General features: G+C 33.0%; 2 protein-coding genes across 2 annotated transcripts in view; one reads left to right on the top strand and one right to left on the bottom strand.

The window, feature by feature from the left end:
• LOC130672678 (diacylglycerol O-acyltransferase 1) overlaps nt 1–22,041 on the bottom strand; it is a 97,931-nt gene that overhangs the window by 56,799 nt on the left and 19,091 nt on the right. The window contains exons 4-5 of the mRNA XM_057477349.1: nt 20,476–20,528; nt 19,030–19,138 (exon numbers count right to left, since the gene is read on the bottom strand). Coding sequence (XP_057333332.1) covers nt 19,030–19,138; nt 20,476–20,528 — 162 coding nt within the window. The remainder of the gene's footprint in view (nt 1–19,029; nt 19,139–20,475; nt 20,529–22,041) is intronic.
• Nucleotides 5,308–15,756, top strand: LOC130672677 (uncharacterized). Its single transcript, XM_057477348.1, has 2 exons — nt 5,308–5,417; nt 6,121–15,756. Exons 1-2 carry the CDS (start codon nt 5,389–5,391, stop codon nt 12,833–12,835), a joined length of 6,744 nt encoding a protein of 2,247 aa, XP_057333331.1. The 5' UTR covers nt 5,308–5,388; the 3' UTR covers nt 12,836–15,756.

Raw genomic sequence — 22,041 nt, 5'->3', positions numbered from 1 at the left:
TGACAATTGCACATGAGAGTGAGGTACCGGCTATTTCTTCAGTATGTATTTGAAATACGAATGTGCAAAAATGAAAAACTGTTTCCTACCGTTAAAAAAACTTTTTCTGGATGTATTATATACAGAATCTTGAATATATACATACCTTTTATCAGAAATAGTTTTAGATTGCTTTTCATATTGAATTTATAGATAGGAAAAAAAATAAGCAACCGTTACTGCGCTGAACAGTAATCCAGTGAATATAGAATATGAAACAACGAAATCTCACATAGAATTATAAGGATTACTCGGATGATGGGAATTAGCTTCTTTTCTCACAGCAATAAGTACACGGAGACAATTTTATAGTGAAGGTTTATATAAAGGAATATCATTTAAATTATGAAATAGGCAATCTGAATTGTAGTATCTACACGGTAAGAAATGCCTGGCGTTCAACACCATGTTTGTATATTCTCAAGACAGAGACTGAAATAGTATGTGAAATATTCCAAGACAGTATTGTAACGAGTCCCAGAAGTATGGCGTTATTTACTGTACTGTATAGTACTGGGGCTATTGTATTGATCACACGTATGCATAGCAGGCACGGCGAAACAGCATGGCCCTGAGACCCGTACTACAATGCCGAGGGCACGATGCTACTAGTTTTTCCCGCCATAATTTCTGGTGTGTCAATCAATGTATACTATCGTATTACTACCAAAACTATATAGATGTCGTTAGACTAGGTTTATCGGCCAGAAGCATTATGGATATGGCAACGCAGTATGGGCCTGACGGCCAAACTGACATTGCGGCGTCCGTAACAACTATTGCCAATGTTACTATTCCCGCAATGGTTAAATCATCTATGCATACAATTTTATAACCTATAAAAATCTTCGATACCATACAGTATAGCGTTCACGCCCATACTAGCATAGTGATATCCGCAAAATATTTCTTACCGTGTACTAACCATATGGCAAAGTCTACAATCATTGATAATAATCAGAAATTATAACTTTTATTATCTTAACTAATTATCAACATCGTAATCTTTAATAACCCGATGGTTATATATACCATTAGCTCAAATAATAATTACTATCTAAACTACTGAAGAATCCAAACATCGGCGGTACAGTCTGAAGCTTAGCGACATGTAATTTTCTGTTTGTTTAACTGTGTGTGTGATGAATTTCACTTAATACTTGGATGATTGTTATTTTTATGATCATACCCAATCATTTAAAGTTATCAATAATTGCTCCAATACTTTGAAAGTTTTATTATACTTGGACTTAAACGATTATATTGTTACTTATTTTAATTATTTAACGGACAAAATGTACATAGCTAAAATATAGATATAAATAAAGGATTGAAATTTATATAAATCTATCCTGTTTTTTGTTTCAGAATTTTTACAACCTGAATGGTAACAGCTACCATCTTCTATTGTAACAATTATAATCTTCAACAGTCACAACTAGCATTTCGATAGTAATCGTCACCTCCATCAATTTTTACTGTTATCATTCCCAATCGTAAAACTAATTTTTTTACCACTAAAAAATTTTGCTACTATTTCCAAAAGTCGAAATGAAAAATTTATTGTCGTAGATAGACTAATAAAATTTTGTCCGGGTACTGTCTTGGACTATAGTGAACAATGATAAGACACTTCCCAGACACTTTCTATAGACTTTCCACCGAGATGACTGATTGATGATCGATAGATTACTGACTGAAAACTGACAAATGACCAATTTCAAATAGTCGAAGTTTACAAGCATGAATGTCATTGGGCTTGTAAACTTTAGTGAACCTTCAGACGCCACCGCCCATCTTACGGCTTTAAATAAATTATATTTTTATTAATTGAAATGTTTTATTATGTGAAATTAGTGTTTTTGACAGGTATCTATCTGGTCGAAATGTGTCCGAAAGACACTTTCCAGACACTTTAAAAGCAGTGAGAATGACTACTAATATCAATCAACTTTTTAGAACGTAATTATCATGTTTTGTGGTTGTCTCTTTATTTTACGATAGGGTCATAAGTAGTGCGTACTGCACTGCCGTGACAACTGTCTAAAGCAATGACCAGCCTGTCCTAAAATACACGCAGAATCGTGCTGCGAGTGTGTTTTCGGTCAGCACTGGTTATTGTGTTAGATAGTTTCCACAGAAGTGAAATTCGCACTACTTATGATTCTGTAGTAAAAAAAAAAAAATAAGTTCAAAAAATAGTGCCTACGTTCCAAAAAGTTAGCGATTCTGGAAATCGATTGAACCTGTCAGCCTCCAAACTTTCCGTTTTTACTTAGAAAAAATTCATTGGTGCAACGTGTGTACCCTCAGGATTATGCCAGTACACTTTTCTTTTAGAATATCAATATCTACGAATATTTTTAAAAAATTTTTAATGTTCATACCTCGAAAAATTCATGCGAATAAAGAAGTTCATATCACCAAAACATAATTAAATTAATTTACTAAAATCTGACTAATTAATTTCGTGAATGTAAATTTAATATAATTAACACGCTACCGAAATCCATTGGTACCTTTTAAAAGCATCAGAAATGGAATAATTTCAAATATTAAATATTGATTTTTGATTAAGACCTAATGGTAAAATTAAACTTAAGTTCGATATGTAATTACGAAAACACACACACACAGACACAAATCCACGGAAACTTTTATGGTTTTCGCTGATTGTGAGCTATTCATTTATTAATCATATTTATTTGATATGATCTTATTTAATTAACTTTGATTCAACTTTACCAAAAAAAAAATGACTATTTATGAGTAGATGAAAGATAAAAGTTTAAGGCATATATTAATAATATACAATAATAATTTAACTATATCTAAGTTACTTCAGCCTCCGTAGACAATTTCCGCTGCTTCGTCATATATCTCCATAATAATTAACTGCTTAGGCCGATTTACATTACTAATTAAACTGAAACTTATATATATATATCACGCTCGTAACTTCTCAAAATACGTGTTAAAATAATATGTATATATACATAATATATTTCAAGATAAATATAACATAAATTTGTTATCAAGTGACATGACAAGTTCTTGAATTATAAATCAATTTTGTACGGCAATTTATCATAAGTTTGACAATTCAATTTATGTTAAATTACGACTAAAGATATATATTATATGATGTACATAAACGTTAATAGATGCAACTAGTTTAGATTCGATTTTTTAAAATTTTTCTTTACATCTCAGTCGAAAGTACGTATCTACGGCATCAATTTCGAGGCAGAAAGTCCAAGATTCGTACATAGGTAAAACTATACGCACGCCACCTGTAGAAGTGGTAGCAAAAATTTTTTTCATGCGCACTGATTCGTAAAGCTGCAGCAATCGTCCCGATTGCCGTCAGTCACGAGCCACTAACTGTGTTTACGCGGGTATATATGAAAACCGTGTATTTCATGGGAATATAGCTAAAAATTTCTATTATTCATGAGATCATGATAAAAATAATGAAAACTATAATATGCAATAAGATTCATCGTAAATAATTTAATAATTTTATTCATGATTATTTAATCATATAGTATATTACACATCTAGAGAGGAAAGTAGGACATTCTAACCCGTGTATATAATTGCCTACCCGTAGTGTTATAATATTTTTCAATAGGTCTGCACCTGAAGTTTAATTTTTTACTTCTGTTCGGGGGAAGAATAGCGCATGCGCTAATTTTTATCGTTTGTTTCTTCATAAATGTAAACAGGGCAGAAGTTTAAACTTTTGGCGCAGCTATGGTAAAAAATGTTATAGATCACACAGGCCGAGGTTTGAATGCCATGAACTGCGCGATATGATGCCCTCGACTTTGCCTCGGGCATCATGATGCGCAGTGCAAGACTTTCAGACTTTCTGCCTTTGTAGTATAATATACTTTTTATTATAACTAATGTATTAATCAATTAAAATGTCATCAATTATTAAGTTCATAATTGGATTTCAAATTGTTAAAGTTTGAGAATTTATGAAAATTTGAATAAAGTTAATCCTTTGGTTAATTCGAAATATGTTTAATCTCAGCTGTACACTTCGGATTAAAAATAAAAATACCGTTGAAATTATATGCGCTATATTGAAAACGAGTACGAGGTACTTGCTGGTAATCTAGAGTTTCATGAGAACATATAACCTCAACGGCACCACCCAATAGAACACAGCATGTACTTCTAGTTAAGTCTCAAGCACATCTACACCCTTCTCCGTTAGCAATTTTCATGGTACGTCGAGTCCATTCTCGTTTGAAGTCGCAGTTAGGAGTAAAAGTGTCGTTTATTTTTTTATATTTCACTTTTTTTTTTTTTTTTTGTACTTCTTAGTCTGTCTCGGAATCGTTTTCGTTTTTTTTTTTACACTGGCTTTTATTTATCTCACTATTATTATTATTTTTACACAATTAAAAATTCATGTTTCTATTTCAAAGGTTGTAAATAAAAAAACCTAAATTCCGAAGTTCATAATTGAATTTAATTATTTACAGAATTCAAAGAATGAAGTTCTATAAAATTTTACCGGCTACTTTTCAGTAGAATAAATACATGTTGTCATCAGCCCGTTGCCTATAGTAAAAAAAAAAAATTTTTTCCTCAGAACTTTTTGAAATTTCTTTAACTGGACATTAAAACCCATGTAAAAAAATCCGAAAAAAAAAAAATTTTTTTTGCTTAGAAGAGTAAAAAAAAATCTTTCTCAAAAGTACTCAGTCGAAAATTATTTTTGCTCTCGAGTATTTTTAGTTCCAAAAACCATCGACTCGAAGTTTAGAAGAGTCTCAAATTTGGAAGTTTACAATTATTTACTTTTTTGGAACATTTTTGGAACTAATTTTTTTAACATAAAAAGGAAAAAAAATTAACAGGTCACTTCTTACGACAACATGGTCGATAGTGATTATCCTCATGTGTCCCTTATCACTATTGTTAAAAACAAAATTCTTTGGCGTTTTAAAACTTTTTTTTTTTTACATTGATATCAAAAAACTATAACTGCAGTTGAATATTATCGGAGCCATTTTTAGAAATAGAGTTTTTTTTTACGTCTTAAGATGACTCATTCAATTTCATAGTTAGGCTATGAAAATCTAATAAAATATTAGCAAAAACATAAAAAATAATCACCAAAAGCAATAATTTTGCAAAGCCTTACTAATGATTGGTCGTTTTTTTTAATAGTCTTAACATGAAAATCTAATAAAACATTACTGATAACCTCAAATTTAAGCAGACTATAAAGTAAGTATGCAATAACATGAAGTTATCAATGTTAAACGTTACGCAGTGATAGAAAAATATTTCCACACAGAAACTCTTTAACCGAGATTAAGAAAAAAAATGAAATTTATCGAATTTCGGATTATTCTGTAAGTATTACAATAAAAAAAAATGCATATACATAAATATATACTTCGTTAAGACCTACATTGAAACTACGCGTCTAAACAGCTGTTAATTAATTAAAAGAGTCCAATTTGTAGACACGATATTCATCTGAAATTGTCTTATTTCGACTGGCACCGGACGATAAAACTCGAAATTTCAATGCGGGTATTTATTAGAAATATAATATATGGCACGGGATAGAACATGATTTTAGACTTCTTGTCGTAAATCGTCTAATTTCATCCAGTAACAAAAAAAAAAAAGTCTAGAAAACGATTGACGCTGCGGCCAGCCCCAAAACTTTCCGGTGTATTAGGAATACATTTTCGAGCTCAACATACTTTTTAACGCATCGAGGTTTTCTCACAATCGACGTGGTTCATTAAGTTCTAGATCCGAAGCAATTTTGAAATAGATTGGTTTGTTCTTAACGGAAATCTTCGACAAAGACCGTTTTATACCATTTCTATCTCAACCGATATCTTTCGAAAGAATTGACCAATTTTAAGTTTCATGCAGCAGTCCACGCGTTTTATTGAGTTCTAGAGGACCTCAAAACGTCGACACCTAATGAAAACTTGATTTTTGAAAATAAGAATGAAAACAATGACTTCCCAAATTTTTCAAAAATCATTGATTTTCATGAAAGGAAATAAAAAAATAATGGGCATCAAATAATTTCAGATTTATTGCATCATGGACAATGCTTCATGGATATGTACTGCGAGGCCGTAACAATGAATTGCTTGATAAACATGCTGTCATCACGGACAATGATAAAAATCTGGAAGATTTGAGTTTTACTGATAATGGAAATAAGATACAAGTACTAAGATCACACAAAACTGAATCGGTAGATCAGTTAAATAATGAATTACATGTTGAATCTGATGTTGAAACTGATAAAGACAATAATCAAGGAATGAGTGTAAATTCCAAGAAGACTCTAAAGCATAGTATCAATATAAATCCAGTAGAAACACTTGGTAACACATTTAAGCACGGGAATCATGCAAGTAAAAAAATCGGAGGTTTGACTAGAACAGCAATAGAAACAGGAAAAAAGGCGATAGTGTCTGCAACTCAACAGTTGAGAAGTATCATTTCGAACAGGAGTAAAGTAACAATTGATAGCGAGGTCAAAAGAAATGTAAACCGGGGTGTTGGAAATGCAACTGGATTAAAAGAATCGAGCGGAAAAAAGAATATTCAAGTAAATGAAAACGGTCACCATCAGTACGAGACAAATCATAATCACGAATTATCAGGCACAGCTAGTGAATCGTATCAGACAGCCCTGCCGAATTTGAAAAAATTAGTGATATTACGCCAACCGCTATCCGGTGGTCCCACTGGAATGAATGTTGTTGTAAATTCAAAGCAACATCAACATGAAGAATCGGTAGTTAATTATAATCAGAAAACGACTGGATTTAGTGGCCATGGGTTTCAAGCAGATCGATCGAAATTTATGGGGCAGTCCAGCTCTAGCAGTCCTGAACATATGACAGTTATATCAAATGAAAACGGTCACCATCAATACGAAACAAATCATATTCACGAATTATCAGGCACAGCTAGTGGATCGTATCAGACAGCCCTGCCGAATTTGAAAAAATTAGTGATATTACGCCAACCGCTATCCGGTGGTCCCACTGGAATGAATGTTGTTGTAAATTCAAAGCAACATCAACATGAAGAATCGGTAGTTAATTATAATCAGAAAACGACTGGATTTAGTGGCCATGGGTTTCAAGCAGATCGATCGAAATTTATGGGGCAGTCCAGCTCTAGCAGTCCTGAACATATGACAGTTATATCAAAGGAAAACGGTCACCATCAGTACGAAACAAATCATAATCACGAATTATCAGGCACAGCTAGTGAATCGTATCAGACAGCCCTGCCGAATTTGAAAAAATTAGTGATATTACGCCAACCGCTATCCGGTGGTCCCACTGGAATGAATGTTGTTGTAAATTCAAAGCAACATCAACATGAAGAATCGGTAGTTAATTATAATCAGAAAACGACTGGATTTAGTGGCCATGGGTTTCAAGCAGATCGATCGAAATTTATGGGGCAGTCCAGCTCTAGCAGTCCTGAACATATGACAGTTATATCAAATGAAAACGGTCACCATCAATACGAAACAAATCATATTCACGAATTATCAGGCACAGCTAGTGGATCGTATCAGACAGCCCTGCCGAATTTGAAAAAATTAGTGATATTACGCCAACCGCTATCCGGTGGTCCCACTGGAATGAATGTTGTTGTAAATTCAAAGCAACATGAACATGAAGAATCGGTAGTTAATTATAATCAGAAAACGACTGGATTTAGTGGCCATGGGTTTCAAGCAGATCGATCGAAATTTATGGGGCAGTCCAGCTCTAGCAGTCCTGAACATATGACAGTTATATCAAATGAAAACGGTCACCATCAGTACGAAACAAATCATAATCACGAATTATCAGGCACAGCTAGTGAATCGTATCAGACAGCCCTGCCGAATTTGAAAAAATTAGTGATATTACGCCAACCGCTATCCGGTGGTCCCACTGGAATGAATGTTGTTGTAAATTCAAAGCAACATCAACATGAAGAATCGGGAGTTAATTATAATCAGAAAACGACTGGATTTAGTGGCCATGGGTTTCAAGCAGATCGATCGAAATTTATGGGGCAGTCCAGCTCTAGCAGTCCTGAACATATGACAGTTATATCAAATGAAAACGGTCACCATCAATACGAAACAAATCATATTCACGAATTATCAGGCACAGCTAGTGGATCGTATCAGACAGCCCTGCCGAATTTGAAAAAATTAGTGATATTACGCCAACCGCTATCCGGTGGTCCCACTGGAATGAATGTTGTTGTAAATTCAAAGCAACATCAACATGAAGAATCGGTAGTTAATTATAATCAGAAAACGACTGGATTTAGTGGCCATGGGTTTCAAGCAGATCGATCGAAATTTATGGGGCAGTCCAGCTCTAGCAGTCCTGAACATATGACAGTTATATCAAATGAAAACGGTCACCATCAATACGAAACAAATCATATTCACGAATTATCAGGCACAGCTAGTGGATCGTATCAGACAGCCCTGCCGAATTTGAAAAAATTAGTGATATTACGCCAACCGCTATCCGGTGGTCCCACTGGAATGAATGTTGTTGTAAATTCAAAGCAACATCAACATGAAGAATCGGGAGTTAATTATAATCAGAAAACGACTGGATTTAGTGGCCATGGGTTTCAAGCAGATCGATCGAAATTTATGGGGCAGTCCAGCTCTAGCAGTCCTGAACATATGACAGTTATATCAAATGAAAACGGTCACCATCAATACGAAACAAATCATATTCACGAATTATCAGGCACAGCTAGTGGATCGTATCAGACAGCCCTGCCGAATTTGAAAAAATTAGTGATATTACGCCAACCGCTATCCGGTGGTCCCACTGGAATGAATGTTGTTGTAAATTCAAAGCAACATCAACATGAAGAATCGGTAGTTAATTATAATCAGAAAACGACTGGATTTAGTGGCCATGGGTTTCAAGCAGATCGATCGAAATTTATGGGGCAGTCCAGCTCTAGCAGTCCTGAACATATGACAGTTATATCAAATGAAAACGGTCACCATCAATACGAAACAAATCATATTCACGAATTATCAGGCACAGCTAGTGGATCGTATCAGACAGCCCTGCCGAATTTGAAAAAATTAGTGATATTACGCCAACCGCTATCCGGTGGTCCCACTGGAATGAATGTTGTTGTAAATTCAAAGCAACATCAACATGAAGAATCGGTAGTTAATTATAATCAGAAAACGACTGGATTTAGTGGCCATGGGTTTCAAGCAGATCGATCGAAATTTATGGGGCAGTCCAGCTCTAGCAGTCCTGAACATATGACAGTTATATCAAAGGAAAACGGTCACCATCAGTACGAAACAAATCATAATCACGAATTATCAGGCACAGCTAGTGAATCGTATCAGACAGCCCTGCCGAATTTGAAAAAATTAGTGATATTACGCCAACCGCTATCCGGTGGTCCCACTGGAATGAATGTTGTTGTAAATTCAAAGCAACATCAACATGAAGAATCGGTAGTTAATTATAATCAGAAAACGACTGGATTTAGTGGCCATGGGTTTCAAGCAGATCGATCGAAATTTATGGGGCAGTCCAGCTCTAGCAGTCCTGAACATATGACAGTTATATCAAATGAAAACGGTCACCATCAATACGAAACAAATCATATTCACGAATTATCAGGCACAGCTAGTGGATCGTATCAGACAGCCCTGCCGAATTTGAAAAAATTAGTGATATTACGCCAACCGCTATCCGGTGGTCCCACTGGAATGAATGTTGTTGTAAATTCAAAGCAACATGAACATGAAGAATCGGTAGTTAATTATAATCAGAAAACGACTGGATTTAGTGGCCATGGGTTTCAAGCAGATCGATCGAAATTTATGGGGCAGTCCAGCTCTAGCAGTCCTGAACATATGACAGTTATATCAAATGAAAACGGTCACCATCAGTACGAAACAAATCATAATCACGAATTATCAGGCACAGCTAGTGAATCGTATCAGACAGCCCTGCCGAATTTGAAAAAATTAGTGATATTACGCCAACCGCTATCCGGTGGTCCCACTGGAATGAATGTTGTTGTAAATTCAAAGCAACATCAACATGAAGAATCGGGAGTTAATTATAATCAGAAAACGACTGGATTTAGTGGCCATGGGTTTCAAGCAGATCGATCGAAATTTATGGGGCAGTCCAGCTCTAGCAGTCCTGAACATATGACAGTTATATCAAATGAAAACGGTCACCATCAATACGAAACAAATCATATTCACGAATTATCAGGCACAGCTAGTGGATCGTATCAGACAGCCCTGCCGAATTTGAAAAAATTAGTGATATTACGCCAACCGCTATCCGGTGGTCCCACTGGAATGAATGTTGTTGTAAATTCAAAGCAACATCAACATGAAGAATCGGTAGTTAATTATAATCAGAAAACGACTGGATTTAGTGGCCATGGGTTTCAAGCAGATCGATCGAAATTTATGGGGCAGTCCAGCTCTAGCAGTCCTGAACATATGACAGTTATATCAAATGAAAACGGTCACCATCAATACGAAACAAATCATATTCACGAATTATCAGGCACAGCTAGTGGATCGTATCAGACAGCCCTGCCGAATTTGAAAAAATTAGTGATATTACGCCAACCGCTATCCGGTGGTCCCACTGGAATGAATGTTGTTGTAAATTCAAAGCAACATGAACATGAAGAATCGGTAGTTAATTATAATCAGAAAACGACTGGATTTAGTGGCCATGGGTTTCAAGCAGATCGATCGAAATTTATGGGGCAGTCCAGCTCTAGCAGTCCTGAACATATGACAGTTATATCAAATGAAAACGGTCACCATCAGTACGAAACAAATCATAATCACGAATTATCAGGCACAGCTAGTGAATCGTATCAGACAGCCCTGCCGAATTTGAAAAAATTAGTGATATTACGCCAACCGCTATCCGGTGGTCCCACTGGAATGAATGTTGTTGTAAATTCAAAGCAACATCAACATGAAGAATCGGGAGTTAATTATAATCAGAAAACGACTGGATTTAGTGGCCATGGGTTTCAAGCAGATCGATCGAAATTTATGGGGCAGTCCAGCTCTAGCAGTCCTGAACATATGACAGTTATATCAAATGAAAACGGTCACCATCAGTACGAAACAAATCATAATCACGAATTATCAGGCACAGCTAGTGAATCGTATCAGACAGCCCTGCCGAATTTGAAAAAATTAGTGATATTACGCCAACCGCTATCCGGTGGTCCCACTGTAATGAATGTTGTTGTAAATTCAAAGCAACATCAACATGAAGAATCGGTAGTTAATTATAATCAGAAAACGACTGGATTTAGTGGCCATGGGTTTCAAGCAGATCGATCGAAATTTATGGGGCAGTCCAGCTCTAGCAGTCCTGAACATATGACAGTTATATCAAATGAAAACGGTCACCATCAATACGAAACAAATCATATTCACGAATTATCAGGCACAGCTAGTGGATTGTATCAGACAGCCCTGCCGAATTTGAAAAAATTAGTGATATTACGCCAACCGCTATCCGGTGGTCCCACTAGAATGAATGTTGTTGTAAATTCAAAGCAACATCAACATGAAGAATCGGTAGTTAATTATAATCAGAAAACGACTGGATTTAGTGGCCATGGGTTTCAAGCAGATCGATCGAAATTTATGGGGCAGTCCAGCTCTAGCAGTCCTGAACATATGACAGTTATATCAAATGAAAACGGTCACCATCAGTACGAAACAAATCATAATCACGAATTATCAGGCACAGCTAGTGAATCGTATCAGACAGCCCTGCCGAATTTGAAAAAATTAGTGATATTACGCCAACCGCTATCCGGTGGTCCCACTGGAATGAATGTTGTTGTAAATTCAAAGCAACATCAACATGAAGAATCGGTAGTTAATTATAATCAGAAAACGACTGGATTTAGTGGCCATGGGTTTCAAGCAGATCGATCGAAATTTATGGGGCAGTCCAGCTCTAGCAGTCCTGAACATATGACAGTTATATCAAATGAAAACGGTCACCATCAATACGAAACAAATCATATTCACGAATTATCAGGCACAGCTAGTGGATCGTATCAGACAGCCCTGACGAATTTGAAAAAATTAGTGATATTTCGCCAACCGCTATCCGGTGGTCCCACTGGAATGAATGTTGTTGTAAATTCAAAGCAACATCAACATGAAGAATCGGTAGTTAATTATAATCAAAAAACGACTGGATTTAGTGGCCATGGGTTTCAAGCAGATCGATCGAAATTTATGGGGCAGTCCAGCTCTAGCAGTCCTGAACATATGACAGTTATATCAAATGAAAACGGTCACCATCAGTACGAAACAAATCATATTCACGAATTATCAGGCACAGTTAGTGGATCGTATCAGACAGCCTCGCTGAATTTGAAAGAATCAGGGTTATCACGCCAGTCGCAAAATAAAGATTCCGTGAATATGGCTATCGATGTCAGAAATAGTTTTACTCACAATCATCATATTGAAGATAACGTAGAGCTGAAAAATAATCTAAACTTAAACTCTGAAGGCATTCTTCACAAACCATCCGACTTTTTTTCCAGTGTTGCCGGAAAAGTTGGCGACTTAGTAAAATCTGCAGCGAGTACACGAAATACTCGAGCTCAATCTGCAGGTCAATTATTGAAGAATGGTATTACAATTAAAGGTGAAATATCATTGAACCATAAAGCCGATAATCACGTATCGAGTTCTTATCACTGATAATTCAGGAATGAGTTTTAAATAGATTTTAATGTCAGTTAGACAATTTGCAAAAAAAATAACGATAATCTCTCATCGACAAACCTTTTTGATTTTTAACCTTCCAGTTTTTTAAAATTTTAATTATTTGAATTTAAATATTTTATAACTTTATCCGTAATCTTCTAATATATAAAATTCTCGTGTCGCGATGTTTGTTACCATACTCCTCCGAAACGGCTTGACCGATTTCCATGAAATTTTATATGCACATTCCGTAGGTCTGAGAATCGGCCAACATCTATTTTTCGTACCCCTAAATGATAAGGGTGACCCACCGCTAAATATTTTTTTTTATTTTTTGGACAAAATTTTTATTTCTTGTTTTTTTATAATGTGGCATTAAAAAATACATACAACCCTAAATTTTCACCCTTCTATCACCAACCCCTATATTTTAATAGTCATTTTAGTAATTTAATCATTTTTTATCCCGCCCGATAACTGATCAATTATCTCTTGGTAAGTTATCCCCGCCAGTTGAGCCTAACATTTAATTGAAACTTTTTATTGGTCTCGGTTCGATTCCCAGTTCGGGCTATCTATATTTTTCGCAATTTATCTATAAATTGTCTATTTGAGAAGGTTAATTGTAAGTTGAGGTTTCACTATATTCAAAATTTTTAAGTAATGAAAAATTCACTATGTTTAAAAAAAAAAATTTGGAAAATATAAAAGTTCACGACTCATAATGCTTATTTAGTCTGAAATAATAAAATAATAATAAAAAAATGACGGGAAGCACTGAAAAAATTTTAAAAAATATATACAATTTTCTTTCATCAAAAATTGTTGTTTTTTTTTTTTATTATATTAGTATTTTTTTATAATTATATATATAATCATATATATCTATATATACATATCATAAGCAGCTGAGGCAGCCGTTCGGCACACGCGTGGCTTGGGCGATCACCGAAGTTAAGTAGCATTGAGCATGGCCACTACTTGGCTGGGTGACCGTTTAGCCACGCGTTGGGTTCGAACGAAGGTCTCTGACCGTTAGGCGCGGGATGAAGATCCAGTGATCGGTAAAATGGGAATTTTATCGATCACTGGAGCTTCACCCAAACCGAAACTGTACTGGCTAGGTTTTCTCTGTGGTTTCCCTACGCCACTACACCTTCATTGCACAAGGAAGGTTGTAGGGCATCACCGTAATGATGCAGTACAGTATAAGCACAAGTCGGGCCACAGCCGCACAATGAAGGCAGAAAGAGAAGTAAAGCAGTTGCGATATAAAGGCAAAAAGTGTAAAAAGCCGTTACTACGGCTGTATACTAGAAAAACAATATACATATCATATATATATAATTATATGTATAAAATAATATATTAAAAGAATTTACTCAAAATATCTCGATTAATAATAAAAAAAAAATATATGTAAATAAAAAAAAAAAATAAAAAAAATTTTAATCGAAAAAATTCAGGCTTACCAGTTAGCAATAATACAAATAGAGGGCTGTACTAGGACGGTAATGCGCAAGCTCCCCTGGTAGAATAAATGTACGTATAATGTATAGATATGTCACCATCTATGTTAATTTTACTTTATTTTTTTGTTATATTAATTGTAATTAAACGACACTGAGTTACCTAGCCATTCGCAATAGGAGACCTACAAATCTTTCAAAGAATTTAAAAAAAAAAATTTTGATTTAATTACTAGATTTTTTCGCAAGTTACGACGTATAAGGGTTTCATATTTGACGAACAGAAAATTTTTTTAAACTATTTTAATGTTTTTTCCGTTTTTATTGAACTAAAGAAATTTTTGAAAAGTATGGAATTAATCTCCATCAAATTATCTTCAAAATAGTATGCAAAATATCTTAATTCCGTAAACTAACAAGGGTATAATAATTGAAATAGTTGCCGACGTGAGGAGAAAAAAACTTTTCGATCGTAAAGTACACTCTGATGCTTCGCATCATGAGTCGTGCAAAAATATATTCACCAATTTTTAAATATAATGGAAACCTAAACATGCAAATCTGCTCAATAAGACAAGTGATAGATAAATTGAGAAAAATATAGATAGCCCGAACAGGGAATCGAACCCAGACCATGTCAGTATCCCGCCGAGTGCTCTACCAGTTGAGCTATCCGCTCCTATTCTATATTTCGTTCAATTTGATCTATAACTTATTGAGCCACACCGTCCATAGTACGATAATACACCAATTTTTAAATATAGTAAAACCTAAACTTACAATTAGCCTTCTCAATAAGACAATTTATAGATAAATTGAGAAAAATATAGATATATCTATATCGGGCTATTGCCCGAACTGGGAATCGAATACCGTATCGTTCACAGCGCTTCATGCCTCTTTCACTCATATACCACATCCTTACACACTTACAATAAGTTAGTTATTTTTTTTCTACACTAGAAATTCCCTAGAAATAATTTATATGGCAAAACAACGTTTGCTGGGTCAACTAGTATAATTATAAAATCTTTTATTGGCACAGAAAATATAAATAATTTTGTAAATTAAACTCAACAAACTCGATTTAGATTTGTAATTTACCATAAGATTCAAAAAGCATAAACATGAAAGATGAATTTTGGCAAAGTAATTCATGTGATTCGAGATTCGCCACAGAGAAGTTTCTGTTTTTGCGGGCTCTACATTCCGCAAACTTGATAACAGCTTTGAATTCTCATGCTGCTACTACTTGGTACTGCTGCTATTACTATACCAGAAATACCTGGAGGCTATTCAATTTCGGGAAGCTCTAGTGTCCAAAATGAGTTCTTAGTAATATTGCTACTCCATAAGTATTCAACATTCATTAAACTGTATTATTTCTATCAAAACTTTTGTTACGGAAATGCACAAAAAAAAAAAAAATTCAATTCAAAATCAAGATTGTTTGTGAATATTGCATTCAAGCCGTTTTCATACCCACTCTGAATAACAGATTATACTACACAAATATCCCATCTTTGCATGAGAAAAAATTTACAGAATATCACCTAAAGGAGAACGAACCACAATATGGACCAACCCCAAAATTCGTTTCTTCAAGTTTTACCCGCACGCAAAAAAATTAATCATAAATTTTATTCGGATTTTCAATTCATTTTTATTGTTTGAACAATGAACCCTCATCAAAGAAGGTAATTCATAAATAATATAATATTGAAAGCGAAAAAGTATAAGAATGATTTTCTCAAATATATTGATATCAAAAAAAAAAATAGTCATTCTTGGTCTTTAAATTTTATTGTTTGAAATGGTAAAATACGTCATCTTGCCATATAGATATAGCCGCGCATCAGTAATACTTTAGGTTAATTCTTTCACATACATTAAAAGCTTACAAACCCAAGTAAAATTTTATTGTTTCAAACTATAAAAACTGATGCGCTTCAGATATACCTTTTGACAATTTGAAAAAAGTAATAATTATATATCGTTGAACATAAAATCAATTGTTCGATATTGAAAATTTCATTTATCATACTAAATGTTTTTTTACTTTTTTACTATAAACTTTAACGATCCAAACATCGAATGTTGAAGCTGGAACGTTAAATTACTATAATTTCATTTTTTCTCTACTAAACAGTAATATCTATTACTTGTAACATGATTTATTTACATATAAACTTTAAATTTCAATATTCAAATTAAGATTATTATAATATATTCTATAAAACTCCGAAATTACTGTTTGAAATGATATTAAATTGTGAGCACATTTTAAATTTTTGATTATCAATTACTAATTTTTATAATTCATATTTTTGCATGTGGTCTTCTTTTTCATGCATTTCATTTCCATTTTTCGTAGGAATAGCAACTGCTCTGCATTAGTTAGACTTAAAACATCAAATTCTATGGTAATTAGAGATAGATCTTATCGTTTCAGGTTTTAGGGTTTACCTCAAGTCTACAAGTTAAATGATATATTCAGGCTTGTAAACTTTGACCACGTGAGGTTAGTTACTCGTCAGATATCTGTGAGTATTCCGCAGCATTCAGAAGTTATTCAGTAGGTTTCCAATGTATGACCAGTGAGTATTCAATGGCTATTCTCTGAATATCTTTAGAATAACTTCTATTCACAACTTGTCGATTTACTAACTGGTTAACTTACATTTTTTTTGTTAACCGTTAGTTTTGCCGATAGTTTTTGGCATTCAAGAACCGAAAAATATCATAATGCGAACGTATTTTTATACTACAATTTTAAATGCACTTACTATAATTTTGTAATAATCAATAATTAAGACATGATTTTTCTTTCTCCGAATTTTCAACATGTTTTTGAGTAAAAAAAAAATTTTTAATATTTTGTTGCCAATGCTGTCATCTTAACTATTTTTCGTTTGAACTCAAAGTGCAGAAAATAAAATTTAAGACTTCTCGTTTCATAATAATACATTTCAACATCCATACATCAAAAAATCTTTGACATATTTTCCCTTATTTACTTTTTTTTTCTAGTTACTTTGATATATATAGATATATATATATATAAGTATTGAAGAAAAAAAGAAATACCTTCTGTAAAAGAGACTTTATTTCAGTTTCGTACAGAGGTAAGAAGAGGAGTCTTGAAGACTAAGTAAGTAAGGGTGTTTCTAAGTGCATGCGAGCATACATGAGTCGTTTGGTACATGTTGAAAGGTCGACTTGGGTTCTACTAGTTTTGAGGATGCACTTATATAATTTTCTATAGATATATATATGAAACAAGACTTTTCAACTTTTATACATAAAAGTTCATATTGATTTGTGTGCATCAAACGTTTATTTTTTTTTCTTCTCTTTGCGAGGTATTGATAAAATGTTTTTTTTTATCTTGCTCTATATTTTTATTCGGCTAGTTAGTTTGTTAGTGATAAAAATAAATACTCGAAATTTTTATATTCAAATTTTAACAAAAATATAAAATCATTTAAGAGATAGATTTACTGAAACAGCATGACAATTGTAGAGTGTTTTTTAATAGTTAAATTCAAACATACATACATATATATATATACACACAAATACATATATATGGCTACGCATCACTCTATCATTCGTACCGACGTGTATCAAGCAGATGTGACGTGTCCAACTATACTACCTCGGGATACGTCAAGTAATTGCATTTGCATGTAAACGCGAATGACATATATTGTATAAAATGTATAGCTATACATAAAAAAGTTTAAAATACCAAAAAAAGTTAGAAGTTTTTTTGTGCAACATTTAAACTTTTTCTTATTGGCGCAATAAAAATTGATAAATTATTGCAGGAAAAAAACAGTCGAGTGAAATTCGTCAGAACAAATTTGTCAATTGAAAAAAAAAAAAAAACAATTTTTAGTAGATTTTATTGAAATTAAAATATTAGAATTGTCTTATGACCCAATTTCTATAAAACTTTGCCATAATCAACCCCAAAAAATTAAGTCGACTAAACTTTTCAATTAATGTTTGATAAAAATTTTCTGTAGATTAATAGCTTTTATTAATTTAAATTCTACTAAACTTCTGTTAATTAAAAAAAAAAAATTAATTTCTAACTAAAATTCCTATTCCACCAATTAACACTTTTTACCGTCGAATAATTCACCAAGTCTACACCAGAGATAAATTATATGCACGGTAACAAAAAAAAAGTAATTACCGGTTTATTAAATTAACCGTTTACTTGATTAGTTTATTCGCATACGCGGCAACGAGAGACAAGGGATTACAAGGTTGGTCGGAGGTTCAATTTAGGGAAATTAGTTACAAGTTTCTTGATACAATAGACGCGGTACGATTGACCCTCTCTAGACGCAAAAGCTCAAACTCTCTACATAACACGTTGAAATATCCGGAATACGAGAGCAAGGAGACTTTGGTAAACCACATGCCCGTTTACATTTACATAGCCGCCGTTCAACTGTCTGTTACCTAACATTCGGTACTCTATATATATGTATATACATATACATATAGAACTATCTCTCTTTTAGCGATTCGTACATTACTAGCTGTTTACTAGCCACTATCATCTGCAAAATCTACTCATTCTATAATCTCTGTTATGTTATACCAACTGTAAGTACTGAGTTTGACGGTCTGATAGAAATGATAGGTCATGTATATATGTATGTATGATAATCAGTAAAGCTTACAAACAGATAGACTACTTACTCAAACTAAATCCTGAATCCTTCACATGAATGAGTACCATTGGCATCAAAACCATTACTAGCAAATTTATTACATGGAAAATAATACCCGGTCCATGTGTGATTATATCCTGGGAAATGAGAAAACAATATGTTATACGTCGAAATTTGTTACAAATGATATAAATCGTGTTACCAAAGAAAGGGGTTCCCATTTTGTTCTCCCCCTATCCTATGTAGGGTACAAAACTATAGATTTCGAAGTTTGAAAATATTATTAGAGTATTTTGAAGCTCAGAAAACTAGGATGATGATTTCAAGAACCTCACGTAAAAAAAAAAGTGTAGTTAAATTACCACAATCGGGGATAGATATACTACACTGACTAGTAATATATAGGACCACTACACATTTAGTAATCACTACTAGCCTATTGTGGTACACAAACTGTAGTAACATCTGCTACTGTCATTGGTTCAAACAACTCCTTAGTAAATGACAGCTGTGTTTCTAATTACTCCACATCATAGTTTCAAATTTTTTATCCTTAATTTTTTTATTAAATATATATTAATTGATATTTATTATTTTTTATGGCATGTAAAAAGTTTCAAAAATTTTTTAATTTATATCATATTGTTCGCACAAAGAGTTTTTAAATATATTAAAATGGATTTGTAAATAATTAATCCGGAATGTCACATGCAAAAAATTTTAAAAGTAGATTTTTTTTCTGTACGTCATGATATTTATTTTTCATTGTGAATTATCGTTATGACAAATTAATTCTTGTATTACGAACACAGTTTCATTGGATATTTAATTTTTGTTGATACAAAATACAAGCACATAATTTTAAAGGTTATAATTGACACATTTAAAGATGTAGTAATTATAACTACAATTGTGGAGCTAGTATATCCACACAGTAAGGGAAAAAAGTTGAATGTGGCCTTGTCGTTTTCGTTTGTCAGTAATTTTACCCCACATTGCCGTAGATTGTACAAATTATGTGATATTGTGTACTTCAAAAATAGTAATACCAAAAAATTTTTATAAAATTGTGTGATTAAAGAAACCACGGGGTGAGTTTTCGATACTACATTGAGTAGTTACTGAGCCTACAAATTTTTACCCCGTTCGAATAATAAATAAAACTACTACAGTAGAGATTAATCTGATACAGTGTCATTTATGCTACTCCATTTGTCAATACGATGACTACAGAGTGTAGTTCAATTATTCCTAATTTAGTGTAGTGATCTCAAATCCATCATTTTTTTACGTGCATAAGCTGAGAACAAAGGAAATATTTGGGGATGATATATTGGGACGAGCGTTTTTCAAAATTTGAGCACAATTTTGATCGTGATTTTTGTATTGAACGAAATTAACGTGAGTTTAACTTGAAATTAATATGACTAAATTAAGAAAAATAAATATATATTATAGTTATAATTTTACTTACTAGTGATAAGCCTTTTTCGATCAATAGACAAAGAGTGACGGGTACGACTGAATCTGTAAAAAAAAATAAAAAAAAGTAATGTATCTATATTCATTTACAAAAAATATATTTTTTGACATTTATAATGTAAAATACATGACCGCATTTTAGCTAATGCTTTAAAACAGTTTTAACCCGCAATCATCCAATCGTACCATTGGGGTTTCATTTTAAAATATTATTTGCGAACATAAAATCGAATAAATGTAGAAAGAAAAAAAAATAGATATTTCGAACTGTATGATAAAAAAAGAAATAATATAGAGTGTAAAGTATTACGCAGTGGTTCCAATTTACGTTATGAAGGGATGCAAAGTGAAATATTTTATTAATAAATAAAATTTTATCGAGTGAAATAATATTTATTCTATTTGTTCTCGATATTTTTTTATTTATGGTCCCAACTTGTTGTCAATATAATAAATCCACACCAATTTTGAAGACAATTCTAATTCATTTATTCAACTGTTCATATATAAAAGAGTTGGGCAAAATGAGACACCAATTTGTAACGCAAAAAAATTGCTTTTGTTAACAAATGGTGTCTCACTTTGTCTCACTTTACTTCATGAATACACACATACATATATAAATTTTTGAACTAATGGTATTTTTGAAACCTACTTGACTAATTAAGATATATTATTCTGAGATAAATAATTAAGATCTACGTTGATCTACAGTTAGTCTACAAAGATCTGATTTTTTAAAAAATAAGATCTACGTTTCTTCTTGTAGATCTACGGCTATCAAAGTATAGTATAACGGTGGTACCTGTATTGGTCCGTGTCAACTAATATAAGCCCGCGTTGCTAAGTAATTGATAAATTAAGTAATTAAACGATTGATTAGATAGTTTAGATAACTGTAATTATTGTTGCTCTTTTATTCTGTAACTGTAACACGCGGCCTGAAATATTTAGTAAGATAATTTTAAACTAAAAGGAAAAGACACCAGTAATTGTGAAATGAAAGGGTTTTGTTTGGTCGTTAATTATAAGCGTAGCTTTAATTAACTAAATCTAGAACATATAATTTCCCCTTTCAACGAAATTCATTCAATGGCGGCGAACAGTCGTCTATGCGGAAAAAGACAGGCGTTAAGCCCTAAAAACACTCAAAATACAATGCGTAATATACTCTCGAACATTTTATAGACAAATTATTCACTAATTTAATTGTAATATGTAGAATAATATTGAATTCCATTTGGAAATATAACGTAATGCAGAGTGAGTATAACGAGAACATAAAATATACATACGCCACTTACTGCTGGCGGTAAATATTTCGTGGCAACATTTGCTAGTAGCAGACTTCCTGCATGACAGTGTGGCCATTGATTTTCCTTATCGATGTAGCTTAACGTGGTTTTCCGGTGAAATAGCTTTGGTGTCAATGATTCCCAATATAACACTCAACTCGCTTCATTACAAATTTACACAGATTTGATTCTATAAATACGACTAGACTTTATAACAAACGAACTGACTATATTTGATTAATATACTAAGTTTCATGTTTATA

The sequence above is a fragment of the Microplitis mediator genome, chromosome 8 (assembly GCF_029852145.1).
Source record: "Microplitis mediator isolate UGA2020A chromosome 8, iyMicMedi2.1, whole genome shotgun sequence".
In the NCBI taxonomy this organism is placed as follows: Eukaryota; Metazoa; Arthropoda; class Insecta; order Hymenoptera; family Braconidae; genus Microplitis; species Microplitis mediator.
This window is presented reverse-complemented; position numbering and strand designations above follow the sequence as displayed.